General features: G+C 44.9%; 1 protein-coding gene across 1 annotated transcript; it reads left to right on the top strand.

Annotated features, from left to right (window-relative positions):
- The first annotated feature begins 976 nt into the window (after positions 1-976).
- TNFSF10 (TNF superfamily member 10) lies at positions 977-22,291 on the top strand. Its single transcript, XM_033148191.1, is given in 5 exon segments — positions 977-1,208; positions 16,410-16,553; positions 18,700-18,745; positions 20,533-20,637; positions 21,786-22,291. Coding segments are annotated over 5 exon segments (924 nt in total). The 5' UTR covers positions 977-1,085.
- Positions 22,292-23,899: the final 1,608 nt, after the last annotated feature.

Below are 23,899 nucleotides of genomic sequence, written 5' to 3'. Positions count from 1 at the left end.
CCCGAGGTGCCACAGGCGCCCCATCTCTGTTTGGACCCCTCCTGTTTATAGCATCTAGATCAAGGGAAGTAATAGTACCACTGTATTCCGCTCTGGTCAGACCTCACCTGGAATACTGTGTCCAGTTCTGGGCACCACAGTTCAAGAAGGATACTGACAAGCTGGAACGTGTCCAGAGGAGGGCAACCAAAATGGTCAAAGGCCTGGAAACGATGCCTTATGAGGAACGGCTTAGGGAGCTGGGTATGTTTAGCCTGGAGAAGAGAAGGTTAAGGGGTGATATGATAGCCATGTTCAAATATATCAAAGGATGTCATATAGAGGAGGGTGAAAGGTTGTTTTCTGCTGCTCCAGAGAAGTGGACACGGGGCAATGGATTCAAACTACAAGAAAGAAGATTCCACCTAAACATTAGGAAGAACTTCCTGACAGTGAGAGCTGTCCAACAGTGGAATTTGCTGCCAAGGAGTGTGGTGGAGTCTCCTTCTTTGGAGGTCTTTAAGCGGAGGCTTGACAGCCATCTGTCAGGAATGCTTTGATGGTGTTTCCTGTTTGGCAGGGGGTTGGACTGGATGGCCCTTGTGGTCTCTTCCAACTCTATAATTCTATGATTCTATGATTCTACTTGTCTCTGGCTTTGCACCCTTGAACTCAGCACCACGCTTACGGGGCACCCTTTTTACGCCGAAAGCATCTCCGGGGAGACCAACTGCTTTTGCAAAGGGGAGGTGCAAAGATTTGCAAAACACAAAAAGAGCCCAGCAGCTCGTTCCGGAGCGTTAGCAATAAAATCCGGCTTGTTGCCTGCAGCTTTCTGTTCCTTCCTCCTCTCTCGTTTCTTTAAAAAGTCCTTAAAAGCTCCTGTGGCCCGGAAGGCGGCAGGAACAGCAGGAGGAGTAGGAGGAGACATAGAAGAGTTTGAACTGCGGGAAGTGGCTCCACCTTCATTTAAAGAGAGAAGTAGGAGAGGCTGTTCGGCACAGCCGCCGCCTTGTCTGCCTCTGCCCCCAGTCCGCCCCACCGAGAGAGACACGCAAGCAGATGCTTGGGGCTCCGCGCGCTCCCCTTTGTCTCTAGCGAGCATCATGTTGGCTTCCAGCGGCCTCAGCGCCGGCCAGACCTGCGGCCTGGTGCTCATCTTCTCGCTGCTCCTGCAGTCCATATGCGTGGCTATTACCTTCCTTTATTTCTCAAACGAGCTGCAACAGGTCAGTGGAAAATTCGCGCGTGGGGATCCGTGTTGGGGTTTTTTTTTTTTCCTCCGCCGCAGGCGGGCGGATCCTTTTGCAGCTTCCTCGCAGTGCAAGCCTATGCGTATATTTAGATATATTGCAGAGGTCTCCTCGGGAGTAAATCCCGTTGAGTTCACTGGGGCATAGCTCCCAGGGAGTGCATGCTTTTTTAAAAAAAATTGCATGGTTTTTTCCTCCATTTTGCAGCGTTGCCTTTACGCTCCCACGCGAGTTGCAACACGCCGAGCTTGTTTCTCTGGATTAAGGGCCGGATCGTTCCCTCGCCCCAACTTGCCTGACTTTTTTCCCCTCCCTTAGTTTCTTTGTTCGTAAAGCAAAAGGAAAGTTCTGCCATTAGGCGGAGAGGCGTGGTTAATTCGAGGGGTCCCAACTATGCTCACCAGGCTTACTTTGAAGTAAAACTCCTAGGAAGGGAAAGGATAATAAAAACGGAAAAATGCGTTTGTTTTGGCTTCTTCAAAATCATTTAACCGTTTGTTTCCTTGCCGGACAAAGACAACCGGGGGACGTTTAGCAAGCAACGGGTTCCATTTACTTGAAAACAAAAGTTTGGCAGAGGTTTAAGCCTATTTGCCTTAAAGTAAACGCCACTGATTTTAGTTGGGCTTACTTGCAAGTAAAAGTGCATGGGGATGGAGTGCTCGTTTTGCACCCCTGAGCGAGCGCGCGCTTATTTCCGAGGAAACGGAAATTGCACGTCTGCAACCCGACGTAACTTAACTCTCAAGTAGTCCTGCATTGAGGCTATAATGTTTCCGGCAGGATCGGGATCCTAGTGCTCCTTGCGAGCAAGTTGCATTGGTCGCAACGGGACTTGCTTCCGAGGAAGCGGGACAAAGGATTTGAATGCGAGATAACATTACAAAAACTCTTCCCCCTCCAAATTAGCAAGTATGTGTGGCGACTCCCCCCCCCCAACCCCACCCAGCTTGGCCAATGGCCAGGGATTTGGGCAACATCTGGAGCGGGGGGTGGGTGGGGAACCTGTGGCCTTCCAGATGTTGTTTGACTCCAACCCCCAGCAATCCTCCTCTATACTGACCCATGGTCAAAGGATGATGGGAATCGTAGTCCAGCTAATTATGGATAGTCATTCTGTGTCAATAGCTTGTTGTTCTTTTCATTGTGTGGGTTGTGCGCATTCCGGACTTGCAGCTCCCTCCCATAAACCTGGCAGCCGGCCACGTTGAAGCTGCAGGAAAAGCTTTTGGAGTTCGATTCTGCCTGTTGTGAAAACTCCCTTGACAAAATGGCAAAGGGGGGTGGACATTGCTCACTTTTGGGGAAGGGGGACCGACAGCTGGAGTCTTTGTTCTTGCCAGAATGGATGGCCCCCAGATGGCCAAGTGAAAAAGGTAAAGAGGGGCTCTTCTACCTTAAACCATCAATGGTGAACCAGATGTTTTGGCACTCCAGCCCCCCATCTTTGGTTATGCTGGCTGTAGCTGAAGCTGGGGAGGTGGAGAACAGCTGCCTATTCATGCTTTTACAAAGTGGGACCTATTGTCCTAGCCAACGTGGCCAATGGCTAGGAATAGGGCCACAACTTCCTCACCCCTGCATTACAGCAAAAATGTTCCTTACCTCCCCAAGTTCTTGCTGCTGTTGAAAATGTGCTTTCAAACACTGCAGGGGGCAAATTTTTTGATGTGTAAGAGACTTAAATGGCTCCATAACCCTCTCTTAAAGCAGAAAGGGTTGCCCCCCCCCCTTCGAAGCTCTTTCCCAAACCCTACAGTGCTATTGTTTTCAAATAGTGGCTAAACTCATCTCAACTGGCATTTCAAGCTGTGACCATCAAGTCCCCTTGTTTTTGTTTTGCTTCCTTCTGTTAAAAAATAAAGAAAAAGTGGTCATAATTTTTTTGAGCTGGCATAAACAGAAGGCTTCTTGGAAAAGAGAAGCCTTTGATTGCTTAATTCCTCTCCGTATCTCTGTTTATCATTCCAAAGGAGATAAAGGGTTCTGTTTGCAGGATAAACCCCTGTATGCCAGCCAGTTCTAAGGCAAACTCTCATTTCTTCATTTGGCTCTGGAAATTACAAGTTGTTTTGATGAGCGGTTTTTTTTCTGAGATCCTCCATGGAATGGCAGCCTGCCTTGTGCATTCCTTATCAAATAGCCCAGGTTGTAACAGTATCTACACCAAACTTTGGTGGCAAGAACCATGGAAGTTTGCCTCCTCCCCTTTCCTTAAGGAAACAAAAACATCCATAACAAATAGAGTTGTTTAGATCTGGGTGGGGGACAACAGTGGTATTTTTCTTTTTTTTTCTTAGAAAGTAATTTTCCAACAAACAGACAAAACACAAATAACAGCAAACATTAAGCAAGAAATAACCAAGGATCTTCCCAGATTGATAGCACATTCCAAAAACAAGGCTGCACGGTTTCTTACATTCTGAACTGGAGAAGATTTTGCATATGTGTGTGTGTCATTTTCGTTACATTAAAAAAATGCAATAAAAATCTCTCTTAGTGGTTGTAATAAAAACAAATAAAATTCATAATACACCTGAGTATTACAAGTGTTCCAGTTGTAGCAACATCCCACCAAGTTACCTTTCCATCATGGAGATAAAGTGAAAGAACCTCTGTCTGTTCATGTAGATCCAGCCCAGCCATCAGGACTCCTGAGCAAAGGTGGATTCTGATAATATTCACAGAACGTTAAGAGAAATCTTGTTGTGTGCAGTTGTGTACAGTCCAGAAGGGTTATTTAGGAGTGAATAAATAAATACCTGGATTTCCTGCAGTGGCATGGGCAGGAGACTTTGGAAGACCTTTGATTTCCACACCTGTGCTCTTCATACACAAGAGTTCTCATATTGGTACAGAAGAAGGTATAACAACCTCTTGTGACCCCAAAGAGGGGCATTCACACATCCACTTGCATTTTTCTGTTCTCTCCACTTCTGTGAACGGAAATGCCCTTCTCATTAGGAAGAACCATTCAGATACAGTACATCTTTACTGAATGAATAGCTGGGTAGACTCTTGCAGAGATGATGGGGGGGGAGGAGCCTGTTTTCCTTCAGCACCTGATAAACTACAACTCCCATCATCCCTGACCAGTTACCCTGCTGTCTAGGGAGGGTGGAAGCCTTTGGGTATTTCAACCTGGCCTACCTGACAGGGTTGTTGTGAAGACAAATGAGACAAACCAGGGTTTGTCAGACCTGAGCAACTAGGATGAAGTCCCAAGTTACCAATGTGATAAATGCTATCTCTGTGACTAGAGTCGGTGCATAACTTTTATTACGATTTCTTGTTTGGACACACAAGTGTTTTGCTCACATGGGCAAATCACGAGCTATTCCTGGAGGGCTTGCAGAGGAGGGGTGCGCCTTATTGCTTTGTTTATCTTTACTGTACTTGCACTTTTTATATACTGGTTCTGCATTTCCCACTCTTTCCTTCCTCTGAATGAAGATGATCGTGGTCAGCGAAATTGTATGTCTCAGAATTACCCTGTGCTCGTCTTTCTCGAGAGGACAAACATCTCTTTCTACCATAAGCTTAAGAAAGTTAGATTGACAAACACTGCTCAAGGTGACTTGGATTGTTCCTGTCCATGCTTTGCTAGGGGGAGCAGAACTGCAGGCAAGTTAAGAGGACTGCTATCCTGTCCAGATGCAACCAATTTGAGCTGGGAAGGGAGTCTCCAGCCCACAACCTTGTTATATTGGACTTCAGGTGCAAACGGGAGTGTATTTGGTGGTGGTGCAAACAAACCCCTGGCTGAAAGAGGCAAGATGGTCATAAACTTGCAGAGTAGCATTATTAAGCTTTGTATAATAACCATGTGGCTTGGATTACTAATGGGTTTTCTGAGTGTGTCTTTGTAGGGAAATGCAGCCTTGTGGGAAAGGGGTGCAGAGATTGCATCTGAGGCTCTGCAGAAGGGATTATTTCCATGGTCCAAATACATTTCCAGCTGCTTTTCTGCTTGGGTGGTGGGAGAATAGGGGGGACTCCCAAAGGTGGGGAAGAAAGTGCAACTTTGTCGTGTCACCTGCGTTTTCCTTAAGCAAGCAACAACAACAACAGAAAACTGGACCTAACAATGGACTGCACTGAAGGGTTGTTGTCGTATACTTCTGTCTTCGAATCCCTGCTCTGCAATATAGGCTCAAAAATACTGGACTGCATTGCAGGACTGCTGTCTAAACTCTCAGGCTCATGTTCACTTCTAACATACATTGGACTGCACTGCAGGGGTGTTAAAAGCAATACACTCTGAGCCTGAACCCCACTCCATCCTGCAATGTGGGCATAATAGCAGCAGAAACTTTCTATTTTCACTGGAAGAAGGGTTAAAAACAAAACAAAATCACAATTTTTTAAAAAAATTTTTTCACATGAAATAAGATCTGAATTTGAAAAAAAGTCTTTGGTTCTACTTTCTTTCTTGAGGGGTGGGGACACATGGCTATGCGATCACAAATGCAATCCTGGATTTTCCCATTGCATTGTTTGGGCAGCTGTCACTTATGCTGCAAAGGAGGAGAGAATGCATTTAAAGGAACCAGGAAGTCTCCCAAACAATAGTGTTATTAGCCTAACCCAGGAAAGTGCGTAAGAGCAAACAGTTACAGGTAGGTAGCCATGTTGGTCTGCCATAGTCAAAACAAAACAAAATAAAAAATTCCTTCCAGTAGCACCTTAGAGAGCAACTAAGTTTGTTCTTGGTAGGAGCTTTCGTGTGCATGCACGTGGTATCTGAAGAAGTGTGCATGCACACGAAAGCTCATACCAAGAACAAACTTAGTTGGTCTCTAAGGTGCTACTGGAAAGAGCAAACAGCTCAGAGTAAAAAAGCATGCACTTGAGAAGAAATCACCCAGACTCCTCCTTCAACTTCACTTTAGCAAAGAGGATGGATTTGTCAAACTGAAGTCACACACTCATTGCTTCGAGGAGGTCTTTGGGTAATCAATCAGTGCCTTAGTAGCACGAAACCTTGCATCTTTAATTTATATTTTATTGAGAGTTTTACAGTGAAACCTGGCATTTTGAGAACGTGTACTGTTCCTTCTGAATGTTCAAAAACGCAACCCTTTAACCCTTTAGTTAGTCTACAGTGTTTGTACAGAAGAGCTTTCAAAATGTGTAGTTTCAGGGTGAAACTGGCAGAGAAGTATGCTCCTAATTGTATAGCTCAGTGGTTCCCAATTAGCTAAGTACTGCAGACTCCCTATTTTTCCAAGAGCCAAGAACATGGACCGCCTACTTTTGAAAATTTAGCTAACTATTAGTTTGTTACGTGAACGCTGCCATGGGGGGCAGCAGACCACCAATTAGAAACCACTAGTACAGCTAATTAAACTGGTGGTGCAGACTCCCTGCATGTCTCTGCTGAACCTTAATTACACAATCTATTACCCATGTGGTCTTTTATACAGCTTCCTGCCAGGGCTCTTAATACAAGCCTGCGGACAGGCTTTTCTTACACCAGGGTTAGCCAACGCGGTGCCCTCCAGGTGTACTGCTAGACTACAACTTCCATCTCCTTGACTATTAGCCATGAGACCAGGGTGGATAAAAATAAGTGATTTAAAAAATAATGATCAGATAAAAAAAAATTAAATAATTTTTTTTTAAAATTTAAATTGGATTTTCAAATTAAATTCTTTTGGAGGAAAAATCTTTCTAAAGATAGTTGCATGTGTGCAAAAACTCACTCTAAGGTTTGTTTGTTTTTTAAAAAAATAGTTTAACCACATCAGTTAACAAATATGGATACATATGCTATATTATTGTTTTAGTTAAATAAATTGTTTAAATTGTTATTAAGGAAAGATTATTTTTCTCTTTCCAATAAAGTACAGCAGAAAAGTTGTCCAAATTTAAACAGTTAACTTATTAAACCTCACAATAATTTCATAATTATCTAATATTTCTAATAGTATAACCAAATCAATAATTTTTGATATAACTGTAAAAACTACTCTGAAAATTTATTATTCCAAAAATGAAACCTTCATCTGGTTGTAAATATTAAGATTATACCAGCAAGAATGAGTCTTTCTGTTAAAAAATAATGATTTAAATCAAGTGTTATTGACTAGCGATTTAAATCGTGATCAAATCCAGCCTGCACAAGACTGATAGGAGTTGTACTCCCAACATCTGGAACTTTTGGCTTTTCAGATGTTCCTGAACTACAGTTCCCATCAGCCCCAGCAAGCATGGCCAAGGATGATGGGAGTTGTAGTTTGGCACCATCTGGAGATTCTCCACAGCTGTACTAAGGGAGGAAGTGGTGGAATTTGCTTTGTGCTTGGAGGAGCAATACTAACAGCATAGAGGCAATTCCTTGTGCTTCAATGCAACACACACAATTGCTCTAAAAGTCTTGTACTGTTGTCCCTTTTCTAGGTCACTGCCCATCTTTTTTCAAAGCAACTTCCCTGTGCACCTATTTACCCAGACACGTTGCTAGTACTGTCTGCTTTTAGCAGAAGCTGAACCTGACTACATAATTGTTACCAGAATGCCCAGGTGTTTTCTCGCTGTAAACTCGTACCTGCTTCTCTGTAAACTTTCCAGCAGTTTATGGTGAAATCCTGTAATCTTGCTGTTTCACAAGAAAACAAACTCATTGTGCCGGATTGTGCAATTAGCGGGAGGAAGAAGTCCAGGTCTGAAGCTCAACATCAAAAAAACTAAGATCATGGCCACTGGTCCCATCACCTCCTGGCAAATAGAAGGGGAAGAAATGGAGGCAGTAAGAGATTTCACTTTCTTGGGTTCCATGATCACTGCAGATGGTGACAGCAGTCACGAAATTAGAAGACGCCTGCTTCTTGGGAGAAAAGCAATGACAAACCTAGACAGCATCTTAAAAAGCAAAGACATCACCTTGCCAACAAAGGTCCGTATAGTTAAAGCTATGGTTTTCCCAGTAGTAATGTACGGAAGTGAGAGCTGGACCATCAAGAAGGCTGATCGCCGAAGAATTGATGCTTTTGAATTATGGTGCTGGAGGAGACTCTTGAGAGTCCCATGGACTGCAAGAAGATCAAACCTATCCATTCTCAAGGAAATCGGCCCTGAGTGCTCACTAGAAGGACAGATCCTGAAGTTGAGGCTCCAGTACTTTGGCCACCTCATGAGAAGAGAAGACTCCCTGGAAAAGACCCTGATGTTGGGAAAGATGGAGGGCACAAGGAGAAGGGGACGACAAAGGATGAGATGGTTGGACAGTATTCTCGAAGCTACTAACATGAGTTTGGCCAAACTGCGGGAGGCAGTGAAGGATAGGCGTGCCTGGCGTGCTCTGGTCCATGGGGTCACGAAGAGTCGGACACGACTGAACGACTGAACAACAACAACAACAAGAAGTCCAGGATTGGTTCCTGAACCCTCATGCATCTGTCACTTTCCGAGGCAGCTTGGCTGGTCAACACACCGCTTGTTCTCTTGCCAGCGCCCTGTAAACCCTGTGTCCAGTTTTATCTCCCAATTCCAATTTTGTTCAAAATCCGGATCTTGGAATTTAGAAGTGAGTTCTGCAGACGAGGCAAAAAGTTGTAATGCAACACAAGCCCTAGGCATGATTACTCTGAAATAAACCCCACAGTGGCTATTACTCAAAAACTAAGTGAGCATAAGACTAAACTTAGCCTGATTTGGGTTACACTAGTGCACAACCTGCTTTTTTGTTAGGTTTTAAATTCCCTGTATTTATGGGAAGGGGAGAAATAGCTAAGGAGCAGATAGCCTTGAACAGAAGAAAGGAAACTGTTAGCGATAGACCAAGCTGCATTTGACTTAACTTGCTATTTCTGCTTCCCCTGACCTCATTCCCTCTGTTCCCTTTTTCTTCCTCTTGCTTGTTTTCCTTTTCTATCAAGTTTTCAATTATTTTTTTGGGGGGGGAGGTGGATGGTTATTGCATTGGTCATAAATAACTTAAATCTAGACCATGGGAATTTTTTTTTTTGATAGTTAAAAAAAAATGTCCAAAACCATCCAGGCAGAAGATCTGTTGTGGTTTTCCTGGCTAGATGCTTTTTCCTGGAGTCATCTGAATCTGCCGACTCGGCCACCCGCACAACATAACCTTAAATAAAGCCCCGGTTGTTGCCGAGAATGAAACTCTCCCATGCAGAGTGTTCTGGCTAATTGCAAGAGTCATCCTTGTGGGCTGAAAACTGCTCTGAAAGCGAAAATTCTGAGACACAGCATAGCTACAGAATGTCGAGACTTTGAACAGCACGTTGCGGGAGTTTCGGAGGAAAGAGAATCGCTAGGTGGGAGAACGGGGGAACTTTTTATTCAGTCTGAAGGCTGCATGATGTCATTGGCCACTTTCCAAGTGGTGGCTGGGCAAGGGGGAAGCGGCTGAACCAATGGAAGTTTCTCTGTCTTGCTTGGACACACTGCAGCTACAGAGGAGTCCACAAATCTATTTCTCCATCTAGGCAGGCACCTCCACAGTTCCAGGGCACATTCTATGCGCAAAAGGAGGCTATGGAGCAGCACTGGGGAGGAGAGGGGTCTGGAAGAGTCCCGAGGGCCACACATAGGGAGCAGTGTTCAAAATTCCCCAGGCGCGTTTTGCGACTGGCGTGGGTCCAACTGCGAGCAAGTGAAGGTGTCTTGCCACCAGGTTTGGAGACTGATGCTGCTGTGCACCAGCCGGCCGGCTGATCCGTGGAAATTTATTGTCACTGGGTTGTTTTATTCGATGTTTTAATGTGTTGTAAGCCGCTTTGAGTTTTTCCCCTTTAAAATATAATGCGGCAGAGAAATGAAATTAACAACAACAAGGGATTTCACTGATTAGCTTATATATACCCGAGTTTCTAAGCTTGGTGCTAGGCTTCACAGTTGATTATGGAGGATCTCGCAGTGGAAGCACAGGGCTGCCACCGTTCAGCCTAGTCTATTGAAACACTCCCCCCTGCCTTCCTGCAACCCATTGAATTCACCTGCTTTCTGTTGTTGATCAAGTGCTACATCATCTCTGTGGGCCACATCCTCGGACGTTGGGGGGTTCTGAGAGCCTTGTTCAAAGGGGGTTTCCTGCAGGATGTGGAAGCAGGAAGGGGGAACAAAGGAAATCACTCTTTACACCGGTAGCAGCTTCCTCCTCGCGGCCGCTTTGCAGGGTTCTCAGTGAAGGCATTGCATGGAAGGGAAACTCTGGTCTAACGTATGAAAACGCTTTCCACACCTTGTTTGCTGTGCAGAAGGGTGAAAATGTAGCCGTGTGAATCTGCTGGATGGATTGGTTCTTCTGAGGGTTCCTCTTTTGGGTCCCACCTCCAAGAGGAAAATCGTGGATGAGTAACAAAGTTGGTTCCTTCTGGACAATTGCATTCTGGAGAACACGAAAACTCTGCGCGCTGCTTTTGGAACATTTTGGATGGTCGTAGAGGCATTTCCCCCGAATGTGGATTTTGAGATTTCAAGAAGTCCCGCTCCCAACGGGGTTGCGAAGAAAACAAATGAGCACTTGGTTTTTTGGATGCTGCGAGAAAATGAAAAAGGGGAACCCCGCCACAATTGATTTTTATTGTGTGTGTGAATAGATCACGTTCCTTGAACGAAATAAAAAAATCTCTTATTTGATACCAGTCTTGGGATTTGAAAGCAGCAGGAGAAGCAAATGACCAACCCATGCAAGTTTTGTCCTTTTACCTGATGGCGAGAGAATTTGGAATGTGGAGATACAGTACCTTTATTACCTGGACCAAAGGAAGAATGCGAGGCATGCTCTTGTCATTGGAGAGTCCCTTTTTCTCTGCATTTTCTTCTCTCCCCCCCCCCTTCCAGGTTCCTCTGGCTTTTACCTTAAGCTGAGGAATGCAGAGATGCCCCAGGGGTACAATGGTTTTGATGGGTCAGGAGGGGCGAGCTGGCCTGTGTGCTGCTTTTTCACATCCCCTGTATTTTTCCTTGCCCGGCATTCGTGCAACTTTCTGGCTCATAGTTTGTGAGAAACTACCCACCGGCAGAAAACGACGCTGAAAATTCCCCCACCCATTCTGCCCTGGGGAGAAGCCAAGTCATAACAAACTGGGCTAGAAGGGAAATGGGCTTGGCTCCTATTTCTGGCTTAGTTCCATGACAGAGAAAGAAGTTTGTTAAGCTTGGGCAGCAGAGCTTCAACTGGTTGACAGTGGGGGTTTTTTTGTTGTAGTTTTGTTTCTTTGCCCACCCTGTGGTTTTTAAGGTACCTCCAAAGACCTGAGCTGTGCTTCAGAGCTTGCACAGAGCTCTTCCTGTACGCCTTCAAAACTTGCGCAGAATTCTCCATATAGAATTGTAGAGTTGGAAGGGACCACAAGGATCATTTGCTCCAACCCCCTTGCAAGGCAGGAATCTTTCGTCCAATGTGGGGCTCAAACCCACGACCCTGAGATTGAGACACAAAGAGAAAGAGAGATGCAAACTGCTGCAGAGTTTTGCTGGAAAGGAACGCAAAAAAGGTCTAATTCTCTGAAAAAGGAAAGCGGAATGCATGAATGGGTACGTATGTATTTGTGGGAACCCAGAAGGGGTTGCACAGAGCAAAGAAAAGAGCCATGATGTGGTGTGATGCCAGTATTTATAGCAGAGATGGGGGGACCTGTGGTATTCCCAGTGTTAGTAGACTGCAACTCCCATCTTCCTCGTCTTACTACAGCTGATGGGAGTTGTAGTACAACAACAACAACAATGTACAGAAGGCCACAGGCTCCCCACTCCTGGTTTATAACCTGAAGAAGGCTTTGTTTGTCTTCTCCCTGTGAATTGACAGGTCCTCAAGAGGTTCTGAATCATGCCAAAGGAAGAAGAATCTACTGCCAGCGGCTGGAACGCTTTCCACATTGATTGCTTGGGTAGGTTAACTTTTAGGGGATTAACTTCTTTTGGCCTTACGTTTGATGAAGAGGGAGGGAGCAAGCAGATGCGACTGGCAGAAGGGATTGCTAAATGCTCCACCTTGTTTTCCTTTTAGATGGTGGCCACTGAATGAAAGACACAACGGCAGGTGGAATGAAGAGCCAGCTGCCGCCAGGTAGACACGAACTTTCTTCCAACGCTGGATAAGCCCTCCATCATCCAGTCTCTCAAAGGTCCAATATAAAAGTCCATAGTACTGCTTAATACTGTTTTCAGGGTGGGTGGAAGGTTTTTATTTTTTATGGTTTGGTGGTTCTCCCCTCCTTTCTCTGCACCGATTAATAAAATGTTCATTGTGTTTAATTTTAATGTGTCTGCTTTTGGTTTTCTTTGAGTTCCAGAATTTCCAGTGTTTTGCAAACATATACTTTCATTTCATTTGGATTTCCCAGGGGCATTCAGTTAGTCGCAAGAGTACGCATAATCAGGTGGATCTTCGGCCTGATCCAGTTACAGGCCCCCCCCCTCTTCGTTTCTTCACAATGGTGTGCGCCTGTGGTGATCTGAATCTGGGTTTCACTCCAGTTCTTCACACCACCTTCCGAGGTCTGCCAAGAGCAACGGGGATTTTGCAGATTTGAGAATCTCCCTTTCAGTGCTGAACTTTTGCACAGATCATTGTTACACCTTGTCCCCTAGTCCGGCGGTTCCCAAACTCTGCTCCACGAAGTGATTGGAAAGAAAAATAAATAAATAACGTGCCTTTGGTATAAGGGAGATGAAAGCATGACTGATTTCTCTCCTGAAAAGTGCTCCACAACTCAAAAAAAAATTGGGAGCCGCTGCCTGATGTTTCCCTGATGTTGGGAAAGATGGAGGGCACAAGGAGAAGGGGACGACAGAGGATGAGATGGTTGGACAGTGTTCTCGAAGCTACTAACATGAGTTTGGCCAAACTGCGAGAGGCAGTGAAGGATAGGCGTGCCTGGCGTGCTCTGGTCCATGGGGTCACGAAGAGTCGGACACGACTGAACGACTGAACAACAAAAGCCCTAGTCAATAGTTCCTGAAATCCACCTAATAGGATTCCCTCAGAGCCCCATGTTGGCTTAAGTTGGCAACTTGGGGAGAGAATAGTTTATTTATCCATTAGCCTCTTCCACAATATTTTATTGCTGTTCTAGTTGCCATCCAAAGTTTTGTACACACTTTCCCTTCCAACCCCAGTTGCTCCACTCACAGTCCTCCAATCCGCCTCTTCTCAGCTCCCTTAATGGCTACCATCTTGTGGTCACATTCCTCCTAAACCTTCCTCTCTCTTTTTGCCGCCGCCTCTGCTTGGCTCTCCTCCAATGCACCCCATCGCCTGGGACCTAGTCTGCCTCTTCAGATTGTACCTGCAGCCAAACCAAGTCATCTATGGCACAGCTGTGTTTACATCCAGCTGTGTTGGATCCGCTGAGGTGCCTCTCTGCACAAGGGTGCATAGATCTGAGGTGCCATCAAGTCCTCCACATCTATTAAATTTTTGATTGGAAAAAAGGGGGGTGGGGAATCCTGACCCTGAGGCTTTCCAATGAGCTGCGAGGTAGAATCAAGCATGGATTCCTAAGGGGAACACAGTGGGGGATCCAGTCTTTTAAAAATCCAGTGACTTCTATATTATTGAGCAAATTTGCACAATTTATTCCACACTGTTGCTGTGCATCATTTATTCTGGTTTTAATTATCAAATGCGGGTGGGGTACATTTTCCCTCCACGGTGAGGATGGGGAAGAATCTTATTGGATGCGAACTGCAGTAGGTGCTCAGCAGTGCAATCTTACACATGTCTGTCTACTCAGGAGTAAGCATCATTGAGCTCGTTGAACTGACTGTCCTATGAAGATTCCATACACATCATAACTGAATATATGAACAGTCTATATCAGGACTGATGGTTTGTTCTACTACTGTGCTGAACTGATTTCTATGTCTCTGTTATTTTGAGCAATTCAAGAGTTGGGGCTCACTCACACTTTGCTTTTGCACCACACTTTCTAGGCACGGGGTTCACGCTTTGAAGCTGTGTGTCAGAGTCTCCCCGCTTTTATGTAGACCTGAAGGAGTGTCTCCACCTGCATCGTTCAGCCCAGACTCTTGAGATCCAGCTCCGAAGGCCTTCTGGCGGTTCCCTCACGGCAAGAAGTGAGGTTACAGGGAACCAGGCAGAGGGCCTTCTCAGTAGTGGCACCCACCCATCTTCAGATACCAAGGAGATGAACAACTACAGTACACAACTTTCAGAAGACATCTGAAGGCAGCCGCGTATAGCAAAGTTTTTAATAATTGACATTAATTGTTTTTTTAAAATGTGTTGGAAGCTGCCCAGAGGGTGTGGTATTATTAATTAATTAATTAATTAATTAATTATATTTTGCCACACTACTATCCCCAAGGAAACCTGCTCTTTTAAGCTGAATCTGGACAAATGGCAATTTGGTTTTCCCACAAAATAGTTTTCAGCGATTGGGGGGGGGGGTAGGGAAAGCACTCAAGACACAGAGTTAAAGCGTGGACCTGTACACAAAAGAGTGTCTGGATGAGGCCTTAGTGGAGGATAGAGCGTAACAGAGATGTTTGCAAAGAGTCCTAGGGAGGAGAGAATATTATTGGGGTGGGGGGGGGGAGAGGGGGAAGGGGGCTGAATCATGTTTAAAACACCCTGTGTGTGCACTCTGCAGTGAGGGTGTGCTTTTTACAAATAAAGCTCTCCCCCTCACAGTACTTCCGTCGACACAGACCTAGTCGTTTTTCTGGATTGTTGAGGGTCTCTACTTATGGCTTTGTGCTTAAAAATGTCTGCCAAACAGGCTAAATGGCCAACGACGCAAAAGAACTGATGTGCTGAAACAGTCCGCCAGTAGCTGAAGCAGATGTGAAAAAAGACGCTTGCCAGGTCCCAGTGAAGTGGCTAGAAGGTGTCTTTCAATGCCTTTCCATGGAGAAACTGGCTGGTTGTGTTCAACAATTCATCTGCAACTAAAGCTAGGTTGGGGGCCCCTAGCATTTAGTTTGCCAACAGTTTGATGTGACTTTGTGACTTATTCTCTTGGGACTTACCTTTGTATTTTACGAGAAACTTTCGGTGTAATTGTAAAAGAGGTGTAATTGTAAAACGCTGCTTTCATTGATACGTGAATCAATACACTTGGATACAAGACTCTTCCATTATTTTTCTTCTGCTAAATCTTGGGTATATCCTGCTTCCTCCCCGCCCCCCGCCCTAACAAACACAGAAATGTTTTTCAGCTCCACAAATGCTTTAGTAAGCTGCCAGAAATCTCAAGAGGTGACACATACTGGTTTGTTTTTAAAACTGAATTGGCGCAGTTCCAAAAATATCCCACCCACCCCAATTTATAAACAACAACCAATAAAAAGTGGTCCATTGAATGCATTCATGCAGCACGATGTGATCTGTGTTATACCTACTCAGAAGTAAGCCTTCCATTAGGCTTGCTAACTTAATATCCCATACACATTTACCGGTGTAAATCCCCATAGAACTCAATGACGTTTGCATTTGAGCAGACAAATCTAGGATTGCACTGTGAAATCAAATGCTATCCGGGAGCCATATTTCAAGGAAGAGAGTTCCACAGAATTGTCACAGTGATGATGAATTTTCTGACGATTCTGCCGAAATCCCCTCCCTGTAATATAGGGCGAGATGTTTGCATGCAGCGCAAATCGCTGGCATTTCCAGTTGAGAGGATCGGGAGATGGGAAGACCCTCGAAATGCTGGAGAGCTGCAGCCAGTCAGAGCCGACACTACTACAGTAATCAGGATAAACCAGCTCCCTGGGATACATCTGCTTTAAAAATGAGACCAACCATTTAGGTCTTTTATAAATGCACCTTTTGAAATGCAGCATTAAGAACAGAAAGGGCTTTTTCTACCTACCTACAGAAGAAATTTCTTTTTTTAAAAAAACAACAAGTTTTTATTGAAATTTCTTTAAGATAATACAAATAATAATACAAACACAGTCCACACAATTACAAAAGACAATTACACAACCACATCATTACATACAATTACACGATCAAGTAAAAATAGAACTCAAAAAAGAGGAAAAAAAGTAAAAAAAGTTACAATGACTTCCTAAAGTTCGTCTTCGTGTCTCCTACTAAAGTTCTTGTCTATGCTTTATTTAATAAATCAGAAATTTCTGATGTTCACTTAACTGAAATATTGCATATCTCCCGATCTCTCTGGAGTTTTGCCCAGTTGTCTTACACTTCCTTTTTTCTTCTTCTTTTTCCAAACACAGCTTCGAGATACTTACTCCAAGAACGGCTATGCTTGCCTTACCAGAGAAAACTTTTCCCTGGAAGACTTTGATGATTCCAGTTACAATGAAGAGGCCGCCCCCTGCTGGCAAGTCAAGTTGCAGCTCTTGCGTTTAATAAAAAAGGTACGTCTGTAACATCTGTATCAAGTGAAATCAGAAAAAAGAACTTTGCTACAAGAATCTTAGCCCCCTTCAGGGCTTGCAGTTTTTGTAGGTCGAGTACCTTAAACATCTGAAGGGTCTACTGTACCTAGATCTAAAGCACTCTTTCCCCAACCTGGTGCCCTCTAAATTATCCGTACTACAAGTCCCAGCTAGCATGGCCAACAGTCACAGATGATAGCAACTGTAGTCCAAAACCTTTGTGGGGGCGCCAGGTAGGGGAAGTACAGATGGAACAAATAGCGTTTGACAGGGTTGCCAACTGACCAGGAAAAGAACAGTCTGCCCTGTGTTCCTACGCCTTCTAACAACAGCTTGATGATGCACAGGAATCAGGAGGTCAAATCTTTTTCATAGCAAGGAAATAAATATTATTACTTGCTATGTTTGCAGGCCATAAGTAACTATTAGAGGCCAAAGAGCAGGGGCTGATACGATATAATAAATAGTAACAGTAATAAATGCAACAAAAACTTGGAAACACCGTGTGTGTGTTATACAGGTAAATTTCCCATGCTGCCATAACGGGCTATTCTGTGGGGCATACTTTCTGTGGCAAAACTGGTTTTGCCTCCACTTAATGTATGACGCGGGTGGCGCTGTGGTCTAAACCACAGAGCCTAGGGCTTGCCGATCCGAATCCCTGCGACGGGGTGAGCTCCCATTGCTCAGTCCCAGCTCCTGCCCACCTAGCAGTTCGAAAGAACGTCAAAGTGCAAGTAGATAAATAAGTACCGCTCCGGCGGGAAGGTAAACGGCGTTTCCGTGCGCTGCTCTGGTTCACCAGAAGCAGCTTAGTCATGCTGGCCACATGACCCAGAAGCTGTCTGCGGACAAACGGCGGCTCCCTCGGCCTATAGAGCGAGATGAGCGCCGCAACCCCAGAGTCGTCCGTGACTGAACCTGTATATGTCTACTCTGATGCCCACGCCATTGAGTTGAGATTTACTCCCAAGTAAGTGTGTACAGGATTGCAGCCTTGAGCATGATGCCACAGACCGCGCACAAAGCCAGAGCAGATCCACAGGCGTCTCTTTTACGTCTAAGGCATACTGAATCTGCTTAAGTAAACCGGGACATGTAGTCGTGCTTAAAAAGGGCTCTGCTCTCCTGTAGAGCAGCCTCGAGTCCCCAGATGTTGTTGGTCTACCAATTCCCACAATACGTGCTGACTAGGAATGACGGGTGTTGTAGTCCAACAGTACCTGGGGACCGAAGCTTGAGAAAGGCTGCTGTAGAAAGAGGACTTTATGGACAGGTTCGCAAAGGCATCGAAAAGACGCACAGTTGAAAGGTCGTAAAGACAGCACAGTTAACATCACTTATAATGTTATTTCTTGCATTTGTATGTTGTGCACATAGTTTTGCTCATAGCTTTGTATTCGTATCTTGGAATCTTTTATTGACAAAGGGCAGTTAAGAAATAATTTTAAGCAGATGCATTTCTTAAATGAACAATGCCCACTGTTTCCAGCATTATTGACAAGAATCCTAGTTCCCCAAAAAGGTACGCAGCAGTCTTCCAGAAGAGGGCAACCAAAATGGTCAAAGGCCTGGAAACGATGCCTTATGAGGAATGGCTTAGGGAGCTGGGTATGTTTAGCCTGGAGAAGAGAAGGTTAAGGGGTGATATGATAGCCATGTTCAAATATATCAAAGGATGTCATATAGAGGAGGGAGAAAGGTTGTTTTCTGCTGCTCCAGAGAAGCGGACACGGGGCAATGGATTCAAACTACAAGAAAGAAGATTCCACCTAAACATTAGGAAGAACTTCCTGACAGTAAGAGCTGTTCGGCAGTGGAATTTGCTACCAAGGAGTGTGGTGGAGTCTCCTTCTTTGGAGGTCTTTAAGCAGAGGCTTGACAGCCATCTGTCAGGAATGCTTTGATGGTGTTTCCTGCTTGGCAGGGGGTTGGACTGGATGGCCCTTGTGGTCTCTTCCAACTCTATGATTCTATGATTCCTTAAGCTCACTGGTGACTCACAATCTGCTATACATCCTTGCTGTGCTGGAGTCATTGCTAGACAGCTTACAGAATGGAATTCCGCTACTCTTTTAATTTACCAGGGAGGGGAAAAGCTAACCGATTGTATTTGCACTTGCAGATGATAGCCAGGAACCAAGCAGAAGCGGCAGCCTCCGCGGTCCAAGGTATTGATGCAGGCAACACATTTACTCACCGTATTGGGCTGGAGAACGGGGGTGGATATGAGAAGTAAATACGCTGGTGTTGCAAATGCCTGACGGCTAAATCCGCTGGAAACTTGAATGTGTAGATTGTGGGGGAAGACAAGTCGTGTGTATGTGGGGGGAAAGTGGATCAGTAGAAAAGGCAGAGAATGTCGTTGGGGACGCGCCATAGCTCTGTACTTCGAATGCACAAGGTGTGTTGCAGGTTCAGTCCTCTAGTTACTACTAATATTATTAAACATTTTCTTGTTGTTGTTGTTTGGCTGGGCTTCCTCAGCCACCCTGGGCAGCCCCAACAGAATATTAAAAACATAATAAAACATCAAACATTAAAAACTTCCCTAAAGAGGGCAGCCTTCAGATGTCTTCTAAAAGTCAGCTGTTTATTTCCTTGACATCTGAAGGGAGGGCATTCCACAGGGCGGGCGCCACTAACTAGAAGGCCCTCTGCCTGGTTCCCTGTAACCTCGCTTCTCGCAGTGAGGGAACCACCAGAAGGCCCTCAGAGCTGGACCTCAGTGTTTGGGCATGGAGACGCTTATTCAGGTATACAAAAGTACATGCCGTATCCCTTTGTTCAGGTCGTACAGTCTTTTCTACAGATCAGTTCCATTTGTTAAGAGATGTTAGTGTTATAAGGTCAGGAAGAAGTTGGGGGGGAGAGGAGGGGTGGTAGCAAAATTTATTTTTTTTGCAGTGTACTTGCGGAGTTTTGTGTCAGCGTTAACTAGACGGGATCTCTTTCTATTCACTTGTTACGTTTCCTCAGTAGCAAGAGAGGTTGGGGGCCCAGGGTGGTATACACAGAGTTGTATCCAAGTCAGAGGAGAACCACTGACAATGACAGACGTGACTAATTTAGGTCCATTCATTTCAGTGGCTCTGCGCTTAGTTGGATACAACCCATAATGTTGGAGGGGGCCTGTGCCGTCTAATCCAGCCTGTTCTAACACAAGGAAGTGTCCACACCTCTGCCTGAAAAGCCCAACTGGTCCATTGTGAGATTGCATTTGCCGTTCAGCAGCAGGAATGCTCAGCTGAAAAATCTACTACCTTTCCATAACTTGAGCCTGTTAGATCTAGTCCTCCCCTCTGGGGTAGAAAAGACCCAGGTCTTTGACTCCTCCAATGCAACAGCCTTTAAGGTATTTGAAGAGAGCTGTCATGTCCTCTTGACATGTTCTCCAGGCCATTTACGACCAGTTCATTCATCCTTTTCCTACTTCCTGGGCTTGTATTCCATTTGGCTGACGATGTTTCATTGCCTTCCCCTGACCCCGTTCTAGTTTCCCTCCATCAGGCCATAGCCGATGGGAAAGACCTGCTAAAGCTCTTGGAGAACTGCTGCCCGTCAAGAGTAGCCAGCGCTGGGCTAAATGAACAAAAAGTCTCTTGACATGTGAAACTGCCTCGGGTGGAACCACATGAGTCCTCTATCTAGCCCAAGCACCATCTGTCTTTGACTATTAGCTGTTGTCCAAGACCTGAGGCATAAATCTGTCCAGAGGGTTGGGTCCAAAAGTGGCCAGCTCTCCATGGGCCACCTGGGTGGGGCTGCCCACCTGCCGCTCCCCTGGCACCACACGACAACAGGCATGCCGTGCGACATCAGGTGTTTCAGCCACAAGCTGCAAAGGGAGAATGAGGACCACAGTCCATATGCAAATCCTGTCTCGCCTGCAGCAATGCTGTGGTTGCGATAGTAATTCAAGATTAAAATCCTGACCTTTCTTCTTCTTTCATCCAAGGTGATGCTTCTGCTGTAGATTCTACTGTGAATCAGAGTGTTGTCCCCAGAACGGCAGCTCACTTGACTGGAAGCAGAATTGGGAAAAGTGTTTCGACCACACAGAGTAAGTCGCTATGCTGTTCCGGCAAGAGTATGTTTATATTTTTACGACAATCGGCTTATGCATCTGCTAAATTACAGTAGGTAATAAAAGAGAAGCCTATGGATGTTGCTTTTAATGTGCGATTCTGCTGCTGTGTTAAATATTAGGTGGCTATTGTTTAAAATGGTTTTTTTTGTTTAATCGTATTTCTATATGATTATTATTGTTATTATTATTAATTAAATTTGATGCTTACACAAGTGGTCTCCAAGTGACTTGGACTTTAGCTTAAACATAACTAAAAAGGCATTACAATGTGACACATTTACACACATGCAATTCATAAAAACACTCTCAAAAGCAAGACACCAGCCACTCTTGAGTGCTCTCTGAGCAGAGCAGATAACCTCTTATCTGGTATGGGGAGAATCTTTGGCTCGCCAGATGTTCAGCAACTACAACTCCCTTCATCCGCTGTCATTGGCTATTGCTTGCCAGGGCTGATGGGAACTGTTGTTCAGCAACAGAGATTCCCCACACTAGTCCTATATGTTCTTAAGGTTGAACTCAGAATTTTCTGATTGGTTGATCCCTTTGTAGTTAAAATGGGCATCATCCACACACAAGAAAAGGGGCATTGTTAACAAGCTTGGAGAAACTCCCTAGGATATACAGGAGCAGATTTTCAGAAAGAAAACATAAAGTGGTGAGAAAGTCTTGGGGAGAAAAAATAGCACAATGAGAAGCATGTTCGGTGGCTGCAGAGTGCCATGTGTCTTGGTGGGGGGTGAAATAGAATATCTTGGGAAAGGGCTGGCTGAAACCCAGAACAGGAGCTCACTCTACATCGCAACACATAGCTGCAGGTCCCACTTGTATATTGCAGCAGCAACAGCAATAAACAACAACATAACCATCAAAGTGAATGGTGAGCTGCATGTCTATAGAAGCATTAGGGTGAGCAAAGAGACTGGATTGAAATAAAAAAGCTGTCAAGAACTTGCAAAATACGCAACTTGCAAAAGTACACATATGCAATTAATTTATCATCACTATCATTATTACTGTTACTGTTTATTTTGTACTTGAAAGGTTTGGGATTTGCTCTGGATTTTTTTTTTTTTTTACACCTAAAATACACGTTTGCCTTCTTTTCCAACCCTCTGCAGATTCCTCAAGCAGAAGCCGTTTTGGGGTCAAAATCAGCATGTGGCAGACAGCCAGCAGGCCTCATTCTTTCCTCCACAATGTAGGCTTGTTGGACGGGGAGCTGATTATACTGCAAGCGGGCTACTACTACATTTACTCCCAAATATATTTCCGGTTCCGCGAAGAGGAGGGTGTCGAACGCCGTTCCGACCCTGACTCTGACAGCGTCAGGAACTCCAGGCAAATGGTTCAGTACATTTCCAAGCGCGTTGATACTTACCCAGACCCGATTCTGCTGATGAAAAGCGCAAGAACTAGCTGTTGGGCGAAAAGGGCAGAATACGGACTTTACTCCATCTACCAAGGGGGAGTGTTCCAGCTAAAGATGAACGATCGGATTTTTGTCTCTATCAGTGATATGACGCTCGTGGACATGGATAAAGAAGCAACTTTCTTTGGAGCTTTCCTGGTCTCTTAAAAAAAAAAAAAGCGGGGAAGACAACAGACTGAATCGAAAACGCCTTAAAAGAAAATGACCTGGCTTTGAACTGCACAAAGATGACACTGACTCTCCAATTTTCTGCATGCAGAAATGGAGCCCCTGTGCAGATTAACTGCCAGCGAGAGCCTGAAGTTGCCAAGAAACAAAACAAGCCTCATCTGTCAGTGTCTGTAAAGAAAGACTAGGTGCTAATGGCTGCCATGGAATGTATATGGAACTTGAAAGAAAGTGTATCCCAATTTCACTTTGGAAGAGGATAGGGCTGTACTAGCCTTGTCCCATGAGAACGATATAGCCTGCAGAAGCACTACATAACAGTTTATTGCGCCTGCATGCTGGGAAACCACATGGAGCAAGGCGTGAGGTTCTTACTGCACCACCAGATGACTGTTGTCCCTCTTGTGTAGCAGGTTGCGTTGGGTGAGGCGGTGGCCTTTGGCAATGGGAACGTTCAGGAGTTGGGTAAACGGACGGTTGCCTCTGGCCAGGTTATTTCCACTGCAAACCTTTCACAAGCAAGAGAAGCGGAGATGCATATTGAGAACTGTCACATGGAAGAGCCCTCCCAGGACTGGACCACTTCATACTGGAGGTTGGGGGGGGGAGAGAGAGAGAGATAACGCTGGAAGGCTAAATTACTTGACATGTGAACACTGCACATGAATGTTTGGGGAGGTGAGACATTAAAATACTGTATGGGGTCTGCTTTACGCTGTCTGAAGAGGAACAGTCCCAGAAGGGCTACACCATGTGACATATCCGTATTTGCTGTTCACCTCTTACCAATCATCTTATTGGTAAAGTCTGCAAGGGAGCAGAATTTATGCATGGTGGGCAATTATTATCTGAATATACACAAGATTGGGAAAATGATCCACATCGCAGGGTGCAAACTGTTGCCCACTTGTTGAATATTTCTCTTTAAAAAACCAGGCTACTCTGCCTTGGTACCCTGATTTTTTTGTTTTTAAACCTTAAGCCCGCCTTAATATTTTTAAAGAAATAATTAAGCAAATAAGTAACATTCTTACAAAAACAACGTAGAAGTGTTCACATGCACAGACCTTCTCAACCCAGTCAAGCCTGAACACTGGAGATATGGTTGCCTTTAGCAGCATTGAGCTGCGCAGAAATCAGTTTTGATGCAGATGAGCATTATGACTGATGGGGTTGATGCTAATTGCACAAAAACAGGGCCTAGTAAAAAAAAAAAGTTGGTGTATCCAGTATGTGATGCTGCTCCACAGAAGTGAGTAATCTTGTGTTTTTTTCACAGTGGTGGGGGGAGAGTGACATTTTTAAAGACTTTTGGCTTAGCTTGCATATGAACCAGGGATCCACGTTTAAACCAAACACTTGGAGTATTCCCATAGTAAGTCAACTTCAAACCATGGCTTATGAAGCTGGCCCATTGGGACTAGCCAGAGTTTGATTTGAACCACGGGTTCCTGGTTTTCACATAGCGATATGCCAGGACATAGGGAGCAGCACATGGCCTTCCTTTGTGTTGTTGCACTCCAATCTGGGAGTTTGACTCACAACAACACATTTTGGACTGCGCATCCTCTGTGCCTGCATTAAGCCAAAAGTCTTTTAAAAGAGAATCTCCTGGCCATTCAGGAGCAGAAAGGA

Source organism: Lacerta agilis, chromosome 5 (genome assembly GCF_009819535.1).
Source record: "Lacerta agilis isolate rLacAgi1 chromosome 5, rLacAgi1.pri, whole genome shotgun sequence".
NCBI classification, from domain to species: Eukaryota; Metazoa; Chordata; class Lepidosauria; order Squamata; family Lacertidae; genus Lacerta; species Lacerta agilis.
The sequence above is the reverse complement of the archived record's forward strand: the minus strand, read 5'-3'. Positions and strand labels throughout refer to the sequence as shown.